At 37.0% G+C, this 16,519-nt stretch overlaps 1 protein-coding gene across 3 annotated transcripts in view; it reads right to left on the reverse strand.

Moving 5' to 3' along the window:
• Positions 1–54: 54 nt before the first annotated feature.
• The window catches only part of tbc1d4 (TBC1 domain family, member 4), a 110,853-nt gene continuing 94,388 nt past the window's right edge, over positions 55–16,519 (reverse strand). For all 3 annotated transcript variants that reach the window (XM_061970724.2, XM_061970725.2, XM_061970723.2), the window contains 5 exons: positions 11,810–11,953; positions 8,674–8,833; positions 8,432–8,601; positions 5,761–5,940; positions 55–3,784 (listed from right to left, as the gene is read on the reverse strand). In XM_061970724.2, the coding sequence (XP_061826708.2) occupies positions 3,554–3,784; positions 5,761–5,940; positions 8,432–8,601; positions 8,674–8,833; positions 11,810–11,953 (885 nt within the window). In that variant the 3' untranslated portion in view covers positions 55–3,553. The remainder of the gene's footprint in view (positions 3,785–5,760; positions 5,941–8,431; positions 8,602–8,673; positions 8,834–11,809; positions 11,954–16,519) is intronic.

A 16,519-nucleotide genomic window follows, 5' to 3' on the forward strand; every position in this document is an offset into this window, starting at 1 on the left:
TAAAAAAAAAATAAATAAAAAAAAAACCGATACCGATAATAAAAAAAACGATACCGATAATTTCCGATATTACATTTTAAAGCATATATCGGCAGGCCGATATTATCGGACATCTCTAACTAAAATGATATTTTTCCTCATACTTTTACAAGATTTGATCTTACCGTATCGACATTTTGTTATTTCCTTGAAGTGCGGCTTTAATACATCAAACATAATAAAAACAACGGAAGACGTTAAAAGTTCAGACGTGAGACGTTTGGACACCCCGGAGACTGTAGCGACAGCGCCTCTGCTGGTCGCAGCCAAACACTGTGCTCCATTTCACCCGACGACCACTTACAAATTCTTTTAACGCCGCCCGAGTTTGAGAAAAAGGAGCAAACTCGAGCGGTGCGTCTCCAGGCGACACTGCGGTCAGTCACACAGGAAGCCGGCGAGGCAGACGACCTCACATCCTGTCTGTGCTTTTGCAAAGAGACACTTCCTCCTCAGGAGGAGACAAGCCGACTGTCTGATAACGCTCAAACTTTCAGTTAGCGTTTGTGACAAGTCACTTTGAAAAGACAAAAAAATTTAAAGCCGAATGGCCGATGTTGGTATGGCAGTACACAGTTTGGCCAGCAGGGGGGCAAAGTGGATTGTCACTTTGGGCAGCTGAGGAACATTCTGCTAGGAAAAAAAGTTACAGTGGAACTTCTAAAGTCAAATGAAATCTGACACAATTTCACAAAAGCAAAAAGCAATCGAACGATGAAACGTTTTCTTTGGCATTTTTTTGAGACGCTTCCTCCAAAAGGATGGACGACATACTTAAAAATAATGATTTCTTTGGATTTTTGTGCCTTTTGCAACGTCAGCTAGCTCTAAACTCAACGTAACGTTTGCTTTATCTTTGGCTTTTGTCTGTAACAACAAGTCAAATGATTGCAGACGTCAAGAAAAGCTGTTTTTTTTCTCTCTCCATTGATTCCACTCCCAAAATAAGTTTTTACATTTGAGTATTTGATTTTAAACTTCTTTAACACTGGTATGATAAATAAGAATAAGGGTGTCCAATCGATATCGACACCGGTGTGATATCAGCAAAAAAAACAATGATATCGGCTGCGATACAAGCAGCCCTGCAGCGGATTTAGTTGTGCAAAGAAAGCTGCTTAGCACGCATAAATGGCTCTTTTCTTATATTTGGAAAAAGCTGAAGTAATAACTCGCAGCTACGCAACAGCTGAGCACAAAATAGCACGCAAGCTAGTGTCCTTAATTGAACAATAATACACGTGTCAATATATACACAAATAATGAAAGTTGTATATCACTGACACATGCAAAGTCTCCAAGGCAGTAATAGAAAGCATCCAGTAACAAACGTGTCCACATCGCTCAACTTGTGCTTGATTTAATGAATTTAAAAACTAATAATTAAGTCAAATGAGTCTGTGAAAGGTTAAGTCTTTTTCATCCCTACCATTTCTTTTCTGAGTACTTTGTCTTGATCAAGCTTAACGCTCGTATGATAAATAAGAATAAGGGTGTCCCAATCGATATCGACACCGGTGTGATATCAGCAAAAAAAAAAAAAAGTACCGGAATGATATCGGCTGCGATACAAGCAGCCCTGCAGCGGATTTAGTTGTGCAAAGAAAGCTGCTTAGCACGCATAAATGGCTCTTTTCTTATATTTGAAAAAGCTGAAGTAATAACCCGCAGCTACGCAACAGCTGAGCACAAAATAGCACGCAGGCTAGCGTCCTTAATTGAACAATAATACACGTGTCAATATATACACAAATAATGAAAGTTGACACATGCAAAGTCTCCAAGGCAGTAATAGAAAGTATCCAGTAACAAACGTGTCCGCATCGCTCAACTTGTGCTTGATTTAATGAATTGAAAAACTAATAATTAAGTCAAATGAGTCTGTGAAAGGTTAAGTCTTTTTCATCCCTCCCATTTCTTTTCTGGGTACTTTCACTTGATCGAGCTTAACGCTCGTATGATAAATAAGAATAAGGGTGTCCCAATCGATATCGACACCGGTGTGATATCAGCAAAAAAAACTATGATATCGGCTGCGATACAAGCAGCCCTGCAGCGGATTTAGTTGTGCAAAGAAAGCTGCTTAGCACGCATAAATGGCTCTTTTCTTATATTTGGAAAAGCTGAAGTAATAACTCGCAGCTACGCAACAGCTGAGCACAAAATAGCACGCAGGCTAGCGTCCTTAATTGAACAATAATACACGTGTCAATATATACACAAATAATGAAAGTTGACACATGCAAAGTCTCCAAGGCAGTAATAGAAAGTATCCAGTAACAAACGTGTCCGCGTCGCTCAACTTGTGCTTGATTTAATGAATTTAAAAACTAATAATTAAGTTAAATGTATTGACATCATAAGTCTGTGAAAGGTTAAGTCTTTTTCATCCCTCCCATTTCTTTTCTGGGTACTTTCACTTGATCAAGCCTTTTCTAAGAGTCCACACGGCTGAATCCATTCTTCATTCAAACCAATTCCTTGCAGTCAATTAATTGGTACAAAAATTGTCTTTTTAAAAGCGGTTATGAAAGCTCCTCTTGGATGGCCTACAAAAAAAATGATAAAAACAAATCATATTAAAAAAATAAGTTTATTTTTTATTTTTAAAAAGGCATTTTTTTCTCTTTTAAATCGATTTTTTCCCTATCTAATCAATTTTTTTTAATTCTTAAATTTTTTACAAATGTATTTATGAAAGTGATTTAGAATCTGAATGATTAAAACTCGCGATTTGAATGTGAAAGGAATTTTTTCTCTCTTTTAAATCGATTTTTTCCCTATCTAATTTTTTTTTTTAAATTCTTACATTTTTACAAATGTATTTATGAAAGTGATTTAGAATCTGAAGGATTAAATTGAATTTTTTGAGCCCCCCCCCTAAAATGTGGTACTGTTGGAAAGCAGATTAGAGTTGGGGGGGGGGAAATGAGCAAAGCCCAGCGAGTGCGACTTATCTTTTGTTATGTTGTTGTTTTGCTACATTTATTCCATTTCAAAAAGAGTTCACTTCTTTTTGCACTTGCTTGACACTTTGATTGATAAATAAAAAAAAAAAGATGCAATTCGCCTTCATGTGACTGTTCTGTACGAAAGGCACCCATGACACGGGAAAGGTAGAAAATGGTTCCGGCAATTGAGTAGCTCGCGAGGTCAACACCCGTGCGGAAAAGGACTGCACCAAGTTGCTGGGGGTCTGTGTAAGAAGGCAAAAGCGGCGAAATGTTGCATTTTCTGTGTTTTTAAAGTTGAGATTGTTAGAACAATATAGTCCCTTTTAAGGCGGTCATTTTTGCCCATTCTGTATTAAAAGCACCAACAAAAAGGCACAAAATGGACCCTACGTTTTGTTTTGACAGGAAAACAATTTTTCGGTTTTACGGCGAGCCCAGTTTGACCCCGGAACAGATTATTTCCGCAATTTGGCCTTAGAGGTTCCACTGTACTTGTAAGTGCAATAACGAGCCCTGCGAGTGTAGTGAGGATTCCTACTGTCCGCCCGGCTTTGAACTCATCACGGCTTCTTGGCGCCGGCTTTGGCTTTCCCGTTGGGTCCCGCTCTGATGTGGGTCATCTCCACATCTGTCAGGGCGTCGGGGGGCAGGCAGGAGCGCATGCGCTCGATGGTCCTCTGCTGGGACGCCCTCTCCTGCTCCAGCGAGCGGATCACGTGCTTCATTTTGCTCTCGCGAGACAGGAAGTTGTCCACGTTGGTCTCCAGGGTTTGGATCTTCTGCCGGGCCGCCTGCCAATTCAAACGTCATGTGACATGCAGACACATTTCTTTATCACAGAGAGAGTGTCCTTCTCTTTTTAGGACACTGCCATCTTCAGGATGTCTCGTATTATGACACCTTGCCAGTCACATGACACAGCATTCATTTGGACCTCATTTTATTAATGATCTATTTTGTTTGTTTACATTTTTGAAACTATTCTTATGCATTTGGAACTGTGTTTTATATATAGAATGTTCTTCACCTCTTTGTTGGGGGCAGTAGTTTTAAAAATGTCCCATAGAGATGAAGAAATATTAGGATAATTAGGAGCACACGGCAAAAACTGAAATTTAAGTAGAAACCCCGTTGGGGGCAGTAGTTTAAAAAATGTCCCATAGAGATGAAGAAATATTAGGATAATTAGGAGCACACTGCAAAAACTGAAATTTAAGTAGAAACCCCGTTTCCATATGAGTTGGGAAATTGTGTTAGATGTAAATATAAACGGAATACAATGATTTGCAAATCCTTTTCAAGCCATATTCAGTTGAATATGCTACAAAGACAACATATTTGATGTTCAAACTCATAAACATGCAAATAATCATTAACTTTAGAATTTGATGCCAGCAACACGTGACAAAGAAGTTTGGCAAAGGTGGCAATAAATACTGATAAAGTTGAGGAATGCTCATCAAACACTTATTTGGAACATCCCACAGGTGTGCAGGCTAATTGGGAACAGGTGGGTGCCATGATTGGGTGTAAAAGTAGATTCCATGAAATGCTCAGTCATTCACAAACAAGGATGGGGGCGAAGGTCACCACTTTGTCAACAAATGCGTGAGAAAATTGTTGAACAGTTTAAGAAAAAACAGCTATTGCAAGGAATTTAGGGATTTCACCATCTACGCTCCGTAATATCATCAAAGGGTTCAGAGAATGTGGAGAAATCACTGCACGTAAGCAGCTAAGCCCGTGACCTTCCATCCCTCAGGCCGTACTGCACCAACAAGCGACATCAGTGTGTAAAGGATATCACCACATGGGCTCAGGAACACTTCAGAAACCCACTGTCAGTAACTACAGTTGGTCGCTACATCTGTAAGTGCAAGTTAAACCTCTCCTATGCAAGGCGAAAACCGTTTATCAACAACACCCAGAAATGCCGTCGGCTTCTCCGGGTCCTGAGCTCATCTAAGATGGACTGATACAAAGTGGAAAAGTGTTCTGTGGTCTGACTGAGTCCACATTTTAAATTGTTTTTGGAAATTGTGGACGTCGTGTCCTCCGGACCAAAGAGGAAAAGAACCATCCGGATTGTTATAGGCGCAAAGTGATGGTATGGGGGTGTATTAGTGCCCAAGACATGGGTAACTTACACATCTGTGAAGGCACCATTAATGCTGAAAGGTACATACAGGTTTTGGAGCAACATATGTTGCCATCCAAGCAACGTTACCATGGACGCCCCTGCTTATTTCAGCAAGACAATGCCAAGCCACGTGTTACATCAACGTGGCTTCATAGTAAAAGAGTGCGGGTACTAGACTGGTCCGCCTGTAGTCCAGACCTGTCTCCCATTGAAAATGTGTGAAGCCTAAAATAGCACAACAGAGACTGTTGAACAACTTAAGCTGTACATCAAGCAAGAATGGGAAAGAATTCCACCTGAGAAGCTTCAAAAATGTGTCTCCTCAGTTCCCAAACCTTTACTGAGTGTTGTTAAAAGGAAAGGCCATGTAACACAGTGGTGAACATGCCCTTTCCCAACTACTTTGGCACGTGTTGCAGCCATGAAATTCTAAGTTAATTATTATTTGCAAAAAAAAAAAATAAAGTTTATGAGTTTGAACATCAAATATGTTGTCTTTGTAGCATATCCAACTGAATATGGCTTGAAAAGGATTTGCAAATCATTGTATTCAGTTTATATTTACATCTAACACAATTTCTCAACTCTTATGGAAACGGGGTTCGTATGATAATTAGGAGCACACACCTGAAGTTTTTCCAGCAGATCCATGTTCTGCTTCTTCAGCTGCGCGTTGGTTTTCTCCAGCTTCTCCAAGCGGTCCGAGTCGTCGACCTGCGGCGCGCTGCTTTCCAGCATCTCGTCCTGCAGCACGAGATACTCCACCTCGTACGTGTGGAGCTGCTTGGAGATGTCCATCTCCATCACCTGGCAACGCCGTGAGAGATATTACCCACACATTTAAAAAAAAAAAAAGTTATGTACTTTTTTTTCCACTTGTGTTATGATGAAGTCATTTAAATTAACCATGAGTTTGAAAAAAATACTTATACTTTGGTGAACTACTTTTCACATTTGTATGACAGAATGTTAACTTAAAACAGTTATTGGAGTTTAAACAAAGCCGTAATGATAGAAGAATAAGAACTTTTAGGTTAAAAAAATTATTTTCGTCAAGACAAAATGTTGTCCATCCATCCTTTTTCTGCCGCTTGTCCATCTCGGATTTTTTTGTATTATCACGATGAACAAAAAGGGTTGTTTTTTTTTAAAGAATTTATAAAAATATGGGACTAAAACAATATACTTAAAAAAATATATATATATATAAAAAATAATGTTTAATTAAATTTTTTTGGAGAGAAGTAATTTCAGCGAGTATTTATTGAAAAAAAGATGTCACATTATTATGAAAATAATACTAAAAAAAAGAGATAAACTTCTTTTTCTACTTGTATTATGATTAAGTCATTTAAGTTAACCCTGAGTTTAATACACTTCAACTTTTGGTTAACTTCTTTTCCCACTTTTATGTCAGAATGTCAACATGTGACTTAAAACAGTTATTAATTACAATTAAAAAAGTTGTAATGATAGAAAAATAAGAACTTTTAAATGAAAAAAAAACTATTTACGTCAAGAAAAAATTTCGTTTTTTTTTAATTAATTCAAAAAGTTATAAAACAAAAAAAAAAGTTTTTTATTTTATTTATAACAAACAAAATGTATTGTTTTTTTGGATAGAAGTCATAATGGTAAGCGATTGAAAAATGTCTAACAAAGTAAAATCAGCAAGTATTTTTTGTACTATTACGTTTAAAAAAAAAAGTCTAAAAGGCGTCGCATCATTAAGACAATAATACATTAAAAACATTATGTATGTGTTATGATTAAGTCATTTAAATTAACCCGAGTTTAAAAAAATTGTTTAAACAATTTAACTTTTGGTTAACTTATTTTTCCACTTTTATGTCAGAATGTCAACATGTGACTTAAAACAGTTATTAATTACAATTAAAAAAAAGTTGTAATGATAGAAAAATAAGAACTTTTAAATGAAAAAAAAACTATTTATGTCAAGAAATAATGTCGTTTTTTTTTTTAGGTTTTGCTTTTTTAATTAATTCAAAATGTTAAAAAAAAAAAAAAGTTTTTTATTTTATTTATAACAAACAAAATGTATTGTTTTTTTGGATAGAAGTCATAATGTTAAGCGATTGAAAAATGTCTAATAAAGTAAAATCAGCAAGTATTTTTTGTACTTTTACGTTACAAAAAAAGTCTAAAAGGCGTCGCATTATTAAGACAATAATACATTAAAAACATGATTGATGTGTTATGATTAAGTCTTTTTATTAACCCGAGTTTTAAAAAATTATTTATACAATTTAACTTTTGGTTAACTTATTTTTCCACTTTTATGTCAGAATGTAAACATGTGACTTAAAACAGTTATTAATTACAATTAAAAAAGGTGTAATGATAGACAAATAAGAACTTTTAAATGAAAAAAAAAACGATTTATGTCAAGAAATAATGTCGTTTTTTTTTTAGGTTTTGCTTTTTTAATTAATTCAAAAAGTTATAAAAAAAAATAAAAAAAAGTTTTTTATTTTATTTATAACAAACAAAATGTATTGTTTTTTTGGATAGAAGTCATAATGTTAAGCGATTGAAAAATGTCTAATAAAGTAAAATCAGCAAGTATTTTTTGTACTATTACGTTAAAAAAAAAAAGTCTAAAAGGCGTCGCATCATTAAGACAATAATACATTAAAAACATGATTGATGTGTTATGATTAAGTCTTTTTATTAATCCGAGTTTTAAAAAATTGGTTATACAATTTAACTTTTGGTTAACTTCTTTTTCCACTTTTATGTCAGAATGTCAACATGTGACTTAAAACAGTTATTAATTACAATTAAAAAAGTTGTAATGATAGAAAAATAAGAACTTTTAAATTAAAAAAATATATTTTCGTCAAGACAAAATGTTGGGTTTTTTTAGGTTTGTTTTTTAAATAATTCACAAAGTTATAAAACAAAAAAATATATACTTTTTAAAAAGTATTTATAACAAACAAAAAAAATGATTTGTTTTTTTGGATAGAAGTCGTAATGTTAAAGCGACTGAAAAATGTCTTAAACTTTTTGTTTTAATAAAGTAAAATCAGCAAGTATTTTTTGTACTATTACGTTAAAAAAAAAAAGTCTAAAAGGCGTCGCATTATTAAGACAATACATTAAAAACATGATGTATGTGTTATGATTAAGTCATTTAAATTAACCCTGAGTTTTAAAAAATTGTTAATACAATTTAACTTGAGAATGTTATGATGTGACTTAAGCAGCTAATAGTTGGAGTTAATGTTGCACACAGTTTAACCCTGGAACAGACAACTTCCTGTGATGTTCCCACCTTGGCGATGGTCTGCTCCATCTGGGCGTGCGTGAGCGTGGGAAGCTTGCTCTTCAGGTAGTCCACGATGCTCTCGAAGCTGTCGCACTCCACTATCGCCCCCTGGTGGCTGCCCAGGAGACAGAGGGCCACCTTGAAGACCACCTCAGGGCCGTGGATGAACAGGAAGTCTGCCAAAACCAAAGCACGCGACTCGTCGCATCCTCTTACTTTGGACGGCGTGACGGTGGAGCGGCGCTTACCGAAGACGCGAGACACGAAGCCGAGGGGAAACTGCGAGGCGAAGAGCGTGAGGAACCAGGGCGCGGCGTACAGGCTGGGGCAGATCTCGTGCTCCTCCAGGTGGTTGTACAAGTCCCGGTGGTAGTCGTGCAGCAGCCTGGAGAGCTGGTACATCTGGATCTACACACACATGGAGCAACTAAACCATTGGTGGATTAAAGCCAGAACAATGCGTGCTTTTGTAGGCTTGCTGGGGCACGTTGTGGATTGCAAGAAGTCAGCACCAGCCATGAAGAAAAAACACAAACAGCCACAAAAACCTTTTCGCCGTCCTCACAACCCCTAGCAGGAAGTCCGAGTGTTGGCGTTAAACATTAGCGCACCTGCTGACACGGGTCAGCTGATGTTTAAACGAGCTGGCGAGCAAACGTGAAGGTGTGGTCTGCTTTTAAAAGGCTGAGCAAATGTTTGGGAATGCTGGAGAGCACACACACCTTTCTTTTCGACACTTTTTGTTTTTCTCTGCATAGAAAGATGGCATAAAAAAAGCGAATTAACTCAAGTTATAAAACAAACAAAAAAAAAAACTTTTTAAAAAGTATTTATAACAAACAAAAAAATGTATTATTTTTTTGGATAGAAGTTGTAATGTTAAGGGAATGAAAAATGTCTTAAACTTTAATAAAGTGGATTGGATTGGATTAGTTTTAATAAAGTAAAATCAGCAAGTATTTTTTGTACTATTACATAAAAAAAAAAAAAGTCTAAAAGGCGTCGCATGATTAAGACAATAATACATTAAAAACATGATTGATGTGTTATGATTAAGTCTTTTAAATTAACCCTGAGTTTTAAAAAAATGTTTATACAATTTAACTTTTGGTTACCGTATTTTCCGCACTATTAGCCGCACCTAAAAACCACAAATTTTCTCAAAAGCTGACAGTGCGCCTTATAACCCGGTGCGCTTTATATATGGATTAATATTAAGATTCATTTTCATAAAGTTTCGGTCTCGCAACTACGGTAAACAGCCGCCATCTTTTTTCCCGGTAGAACAGGAAGCGCTTCTTCTTCTACGCAAGCAACCGCCAAGGTAAGCACCCGCCCCCATAGAACAGGAAGCGCTTCTTCTTCTACTGTAAGCAACCACCCGCCCCCGTAGAAGAAGAAGAAGCGCGCGGATATTACGTTTCATTTCCTTTGTGTGTTTACATCTGTAAAGACCACAAAATGGCTCCTACTAAGCGACAGGTTTCCGGTTCATGAAAAGACGCAATCTCTTCATCCGCACACGGACTACTATTTCACAGCAACTGCCTAAAGACTTTCAAGAAAAGCTGGCTACTTTCCGTGCATATTGTAAAAACAAGATAGCTGAAAAAAAGATCCGGCCAGAGAACATTATCAACATGGACGAGGTTCCACTGACTTTTGATATTCCTGTGAACCGCACTGTGGATACAACGGGAGCACGTACGGTGAATATTCGCACCACAGGGAATGAGAAGTCATCCTTCACTGTGGTTCTAGCTTGCCATGCTAATGGCCAGAAACTTCCACCCATGGTGATATTCAAAAGGAAGACCTTGCCAAAAGAGACCTTTGCAGCCGGCGTCATCATAAAAGCTAACTCGAAGGGATGGATGGATGAAGAAAAGATGAGCGAGTGGTTAAGGTAAGTTTACGCGAAGAGGCCCGGTGGCTTTTTTCACGCAGCTCCGTCCATGTTGATATACGACTCCATGCGCGCCCACATCACGCTGGTTTTAATATATTATTAAAGTTTGACTGACCTATCTGACTGTTTTTTTGACATTCCTTTTAGCGCAGTTAGATGCGGCTTATAACACGGGGCGGCTTATAGGTGGACAAAGTTTTGAAATATGCCGTTCATTGAAGGCGCGGCTTATAACCCAGGGCGCCTTATGGTGCGGAAAATACGGTAACTTATTTTCCCACTTTTATGTCAGAATGTCAACATGTGATTTAAAACAGTTATTAATTAGAATTAAAAAAGTTATTAATAACTAAACCCCAGTTTTAAAAAATTGTTTATACAATTTAACTTTTGGTTAACTTCTTTTTCCACTTTTATGTCAGAATGTCAACATGTGACTTAAAACAGTTATTAATTAGAATTAAAAAAGTTGTAATGATAGAAAAATAAGTACTTTTAAATTAAAAAGACAAAATGTCGTTTTTTTTTAGATTTGTTTTTTAAATAATTCACAAAGTTATAAAACAAAAAATATATACTTTTTAAAAAGTATTTATAACAAACAAAACAAACTTTTTTCTTAGTTTGTGTTTGGTCTTTTTGCAAATAAATTAAATTAAAAGAAATGAATACATTTCTTTTATATCAATTGTTTTAGACTGTATTAGTAATATTTAACAATATTAATTATTATATTATTCATTTTATGTATTTAGACACATGGTGTTTGTTTCAACTTTTTTTGTTTGCACACTTTTGAACAATATCTTTTTTTGCGAATAACATTCCAACATATTTAAATACTTATTTAATGATTTTATATGAACTTATAAAAATAAGAGAAGTAAAAGTTTGACCACAACAGTACAATAATTTAATTATTATAAACACTGCTCTTGTAAGACTACAAGAAAATAAGAAAAACAACTTTATTTCCATTAACCTATTATTATTATTATTATTACAATAGTTTTGCTATTTTTTCAGTTATTCATTGATGCATACTTGATTCATTTTTCTCAAAGATGATCCAGTTTAAGAAGTTGTTCAAAATAATAGTGCTTACAGAGTGCAAAAAAGAAGAATTATGAGAAATACTTTCAACCTTATTGAAAATAAGATATTCTTCATCTCAGTATGTTAATAATGACTGAATTAATTAATTAAATATTACAAAACTGTTGTATACTAATTCATAGATGTTATTTTATTATATAAAAAGGTCAGTAAATGATTCTATATATTTGTAAACGCTTGAAGTGGGAAAGGGGTAGGATTAAATAAGCTTTGCTTCTTCCTACTCCTTTTCGGGCATGATGTAAAATGAAATGATATGAAATTGTGTGATGTATTATGATGTAAGTGTGTTCATGTTCCAAATAAACTAAAGAAAGAAAAAGAAAGAAATATACTTTGTTTTTCTCGACCGCACTCACCTGCAGAGAGACCATGTCAGGCTTGTACTGGCGTCTGATGCCGAGGTCGTACATGAGGAACTTGAGCGCGTCGAAGGCCTGCTCCTCGCTCATGTGCAGCAGCAACACGCCCGCCACGAAGCTGACACCCTGACAGTAGCCCACCTGCGTGCAAAGCAAGGCAAAAATCAAGCAAAGGGCAATAGAACATGTGCGCGGCTTTTTTGTCCATTACTGCTTTAACGGTCATTTTGGATTAGCCTCCTGTTCCAGCAGGTGGCACTGTGGTGGAAACAGACTTTAGTCCCTATGAGGAGGTTCCAACGACAGGAAAGATGCTAAAACCAATCCAATGTATGCTCTCTGCTATCTCAAATAAACACCCAAAGCAATATAGTCAATATTTATCTTATCAGTAATTCAGGTTCATTTTAAAATACGTCGAGGGCCAATAAAAGGGATCTGAAGATAATGAATAGGAACAAGAATTGGAATAGGAATAAGAACAAAAAAAAGTGAAAACAACAAGAATAAGGATAAGAATATGAAGAGAGTTAGAACAAGTAAACATTGGAACAAGAAATAGAATGAAGTAAAAACATTCTAAAACAACAACAAAAATAGAAATAATAGGAACCGGAATAAGAACAGAAACAACAATAGGAATAAAAACTAAGTTAGAACAAGGAGAACAGGAAAATGAATGGGAAAATGTACTACAACAAGAAAATAAATAGGAGTAAGAATAGGAACCTGAATAAGAAGAGGGACAACAATATGAATAAGAATTAGAACAGGGAAACATAGGAACAAGAAAAAGAATATAGGAAAAACATTCTAAAACAAGAAAATAAATAGGAATAAGAATAGGAACCGGAATAAGAACAGAAACAAGAATACAAAGAAAAACTAAGTTAGAACAAGGAGAACTGGAAAATGAATGGGAAAATGTACTAGAACAAGAAAATAAATATGAATAAGAATAGGAACCTGAATAAGAAGAGGAAAAACGATATAAATAAGAATAAAAACTGGGTGAGAACAAGGAAACAGAAACAAGAAAAAGAATATAGGAAAAACATTCTAAAACAAGAAAAAAATAGGAATAAAAATAGTAACCGGAATAAGAACAGAAACAACAATAGGAATAAAAACTAAGTTAGAACAAGGAGAACAAGAAAATGAATAGGAAAATGTACTAGAACAAGAAAATAAATAGGAATAAGAATAGGAACAAGAATAAGAAGAGAAACAGGAATACGAATAAAAACTAAGTTAGAACAAGGAGAACAGGAAAATGAATGGGAAAATGTACTAGAACAAGAAAATAAATAGGAATAAAAATAGGAACCGGAATAAGAACAGAAACAAGAATACAAAGAAAAACCAAGTTAGAACAAGGAGAACTGGAAAATGAATGAGAAAAAGTACTACAACAAGAAAATAAATAGGAATAAGAATACAAACCTGAATAAGAAGAGGAACAGCAATATGAATAAGAATTAGAACAGGGAAACATAGGAACAAGAAAAAGAATATAGGAAAAACATTCTAAAACAAGAAAATAAATAGGAATAAGAATAGGAACCAGAATAAGAAGAGAAACAGGAATACGCATAAAAACTAAGTTAGAACACGGAGAACAGGAAAATGAATGGGAAAATGTACTAGAACAAGAAAATAAATAGGAATAAGAATACGAACCTGAATAAGAACAGGAACAGCAATATGAATAAGAATTAGAACAGGGAAACATAGGAACAAGAAAAAGAATATAGGAAAAACATTCTAAAACAAGAAAATAAATAGGAATAAGAATAGGAACCAGAATAAGAAGAGAAACAGGAATACGAATAAAAACTAAGTTAGAACAAGGAGAACTGGAAAATGAATGGTAAAATGTACTAGAACAAGAAAATAGATAGGAATAAGAATAGGAACCTGGATAAGAACAGGAAAAACGATATAAATAAGAATAAGAACTGGGTGAGAACAAGGAAACCGAAACAAGAAAAAGAATATAGGAAAAACATTCGAAAACAAGAAAAAAATAGGAATAAAAATAGTAACCGGAATAAGAACAGAAACAACAATAGGAATAAAAACTAAGTTAGAACAAGGAGAACAAGAAAATGAATGGGAAAATGTACAAGAACAAGAAAATAAATAGGAGTAAGAATAGGAACCTGAATAAGAAGAGGGACAACAATATCAATAAGAATAAGAACAGGGTTAGAACAAGGAAACAAAGGAACAAGAAACAGAATATCGGAACAACATTCTAAAACAAGAAAATAAATAGGTATAAGAATAGGAACCGGAATAAGAACAGAAACAAGAATACAAATAAAAACTAAGTCAGAACAAGGAAAACAGGAAAATGAATGGAAAAATGTACTAGAACAAGAAAATAAACAGGAATAAGAATAGGAACCTGAATAAGAACAGGAACAACAATATGAATGACAATAAGAACAGGATTAGAACAAGGAGAAAACATTTGAACAAAAAAAATGAAAAGAAAAAAGTACAAGACCAAGAAAAGAAAAAAAAACAACAGCAATAGAAACAAGAAGAACAACAAGAACAAAAATAAGGACATGAATATGAATAGGAACAAGAACAAGAATAAAAACAGAAATCAAAGGAGGAATAGGAATATAATTATCATTTCTTAAACTTTCCTGCACGTTTGTTGTGCCTTTTAGTCCTTAGTCGTTTTTGTCGGTGTGGGAAAATAAATAAATACAACTAGAAGAGGAATAGGAAAAGAAATAAGAGCAGGTATGGCAACATAAATGGGAACAAGAACAGGAACAGAAATATGGATAGGAATGTGAATAGGACCTGGAATAGAAATAAGAAAAGGAAAAAGTGCAGGTATAACAACATGAACATAGGAATGGAAATAGGTAGAACAACAGAAGTAGGAACAATAATAAGAATGGAAACAGGAACAACACTAATAATAGGAACAAGAGAGAAACAGGAATCAGAACAAAAATAGTGATAGGAATAGAAAAAAGGAACATGAATAAGAATAGTAACAAGATTAGGAATACGCTTTTTGATGTAAGAACAATACTGCTGAAACAGCAATATTGTTCTATTTAAGGAGTCTTAGTTCGGGGAAGCCATGGAAAAAGACTTCCGGACGGCTTCGAAGCAATTCTGGACCACCATCCGCCGCCTCAGGAAGGGGAAGCAGTGCAGTGTCAACACCGTGTATAGTGGGGATGGTGTTCTGCTGACCTCGACTGCGGATGTTGTGGATCGGTGGAGGGAATACTTCGAAGACCTCCTCAATCCTACCAGCACGTCTTCCTATGAGGAAGCAGGGCCTGGGGAGTCTGTGGTGGGCTCTCCTATTTCTGGGGATGAGGTTGGTGAGGTAGTTAAAAAGCTCCTCGGTGGCAAGGCCCCGGGGGTGGATGAGATCCGCCCGGAGTTCCTTAAGGCTCTGGATGTTGTGGGGCTGTCTTGGTTGACAAGACTCTGCAGCATCGCGTGGACATCGGGGGCGGTACCTCTGGATTGGCAGACCGGGGTGGTGGTTCCTCTCTTTAAGAAGGGGAACCGGAGGGTGTGTTCCAACTATCGTGGGATCACACTCCTCAGCCTTCCTGGTAAGGTCTATTCAGGTGTCGTGGAGAGGAGGCTACGCCGGATAGTCGAACCTCGGATTCAGGAGGAACAGTGTGGTTTTGGTCCTGATCATGGAACTGTGGACCAGCTCTATACTCTCGGCAGGGTCCTTGAGGGTGCATGGGAGTTTGCCCAACCAGTCTACATGTGTTTTGTGGACTTGGAGAAGGCATTCGACCGTGTCCCTCGGGAAGTCCTGTGGAGAGTGCTCAGAGAGTATGGGGTATCGGACTGTCTGATTGTGGCAGTTCGCTCCCTGTATTATCAGTGCCAGAGCTTGGTCCGCATTGCCGGCAGTAAGTCGGACACGTTTCCAGTGAGGGTTGGACTCCGCCAAGGCTGCCCTTTGTCACCCATTCTGTTCATAACCTTTATGGACAGAATTTCTAGGCGCAGTCAAGGCGTTGAGGGGATCCGGTTTGGTGGCTGCAGGATTAGGTCTCTGCTATTTGCAGATGATGTGGTCCTGATGGCTTCATCTGGCCAGGATCTTCAGCTCTCACTGGATCGGTTCGCAGCTGAGTGTGAAGCGACTGGGATGGGAATCAGCACCTCCAAGTCCGAGTCCATGGTTCTCGCCCGGAAAAGGGTGGAGTGCCATCTCCGGGTTGGGGAGGAGATCTTGTCCCAAGTGGAGGAGTTCAAGTACCTCGGAGTCTTGTTCACGAGTGAGGGAAGAGTGGATGGTGAGATCGACAGGCGGATCGGTGCGGCGTCTTCAGTAATGCGGACGCTGTATCGATCCGTTGTGGTGAAGAAGGAGCTGAGCCCATCCTCACCTATGGTCATGAGCTTTGGGTCATGACCGAAAGGACAAGATCACGGGTACAAGCGGCCGAAATGAGTTTCCTCCACCGGGTGGCGGGTCTCTCCCTTAGAGATAGGGTGAGAAGCTCTGTCATCCGGGGGGAGCTCAAAGTAAAGCCGCTGCTCCTCCACATGGAGAGGAGCCAGATGAGGTGGTTCGGGCATCTGGTCAGGATGCCACCCGAGCGCCTCCCTAGGGAGGTGTTTCGGGCACGTCCGACCGGTAGGAGGCCACGGGGAAGACCCAGGACACGCTGGGAAGACTATCTCGCCCGGCTG

Source organism: Nerophis lumbriciformis, linkage group LG13, assembly GCF_033978685.3.
Source record: "Nerophis lumbriciformis linkage group LG13, RoL_Nlum_v2.1, whole genome shotgun sequence".
NCBI classification, from domain to species: Eukaryota; Metazoa; Chordata; class Actinopteri; order Syngnathiformes; family Syngnathidae; genus Nerophis; species Nerophis lumbriciformis.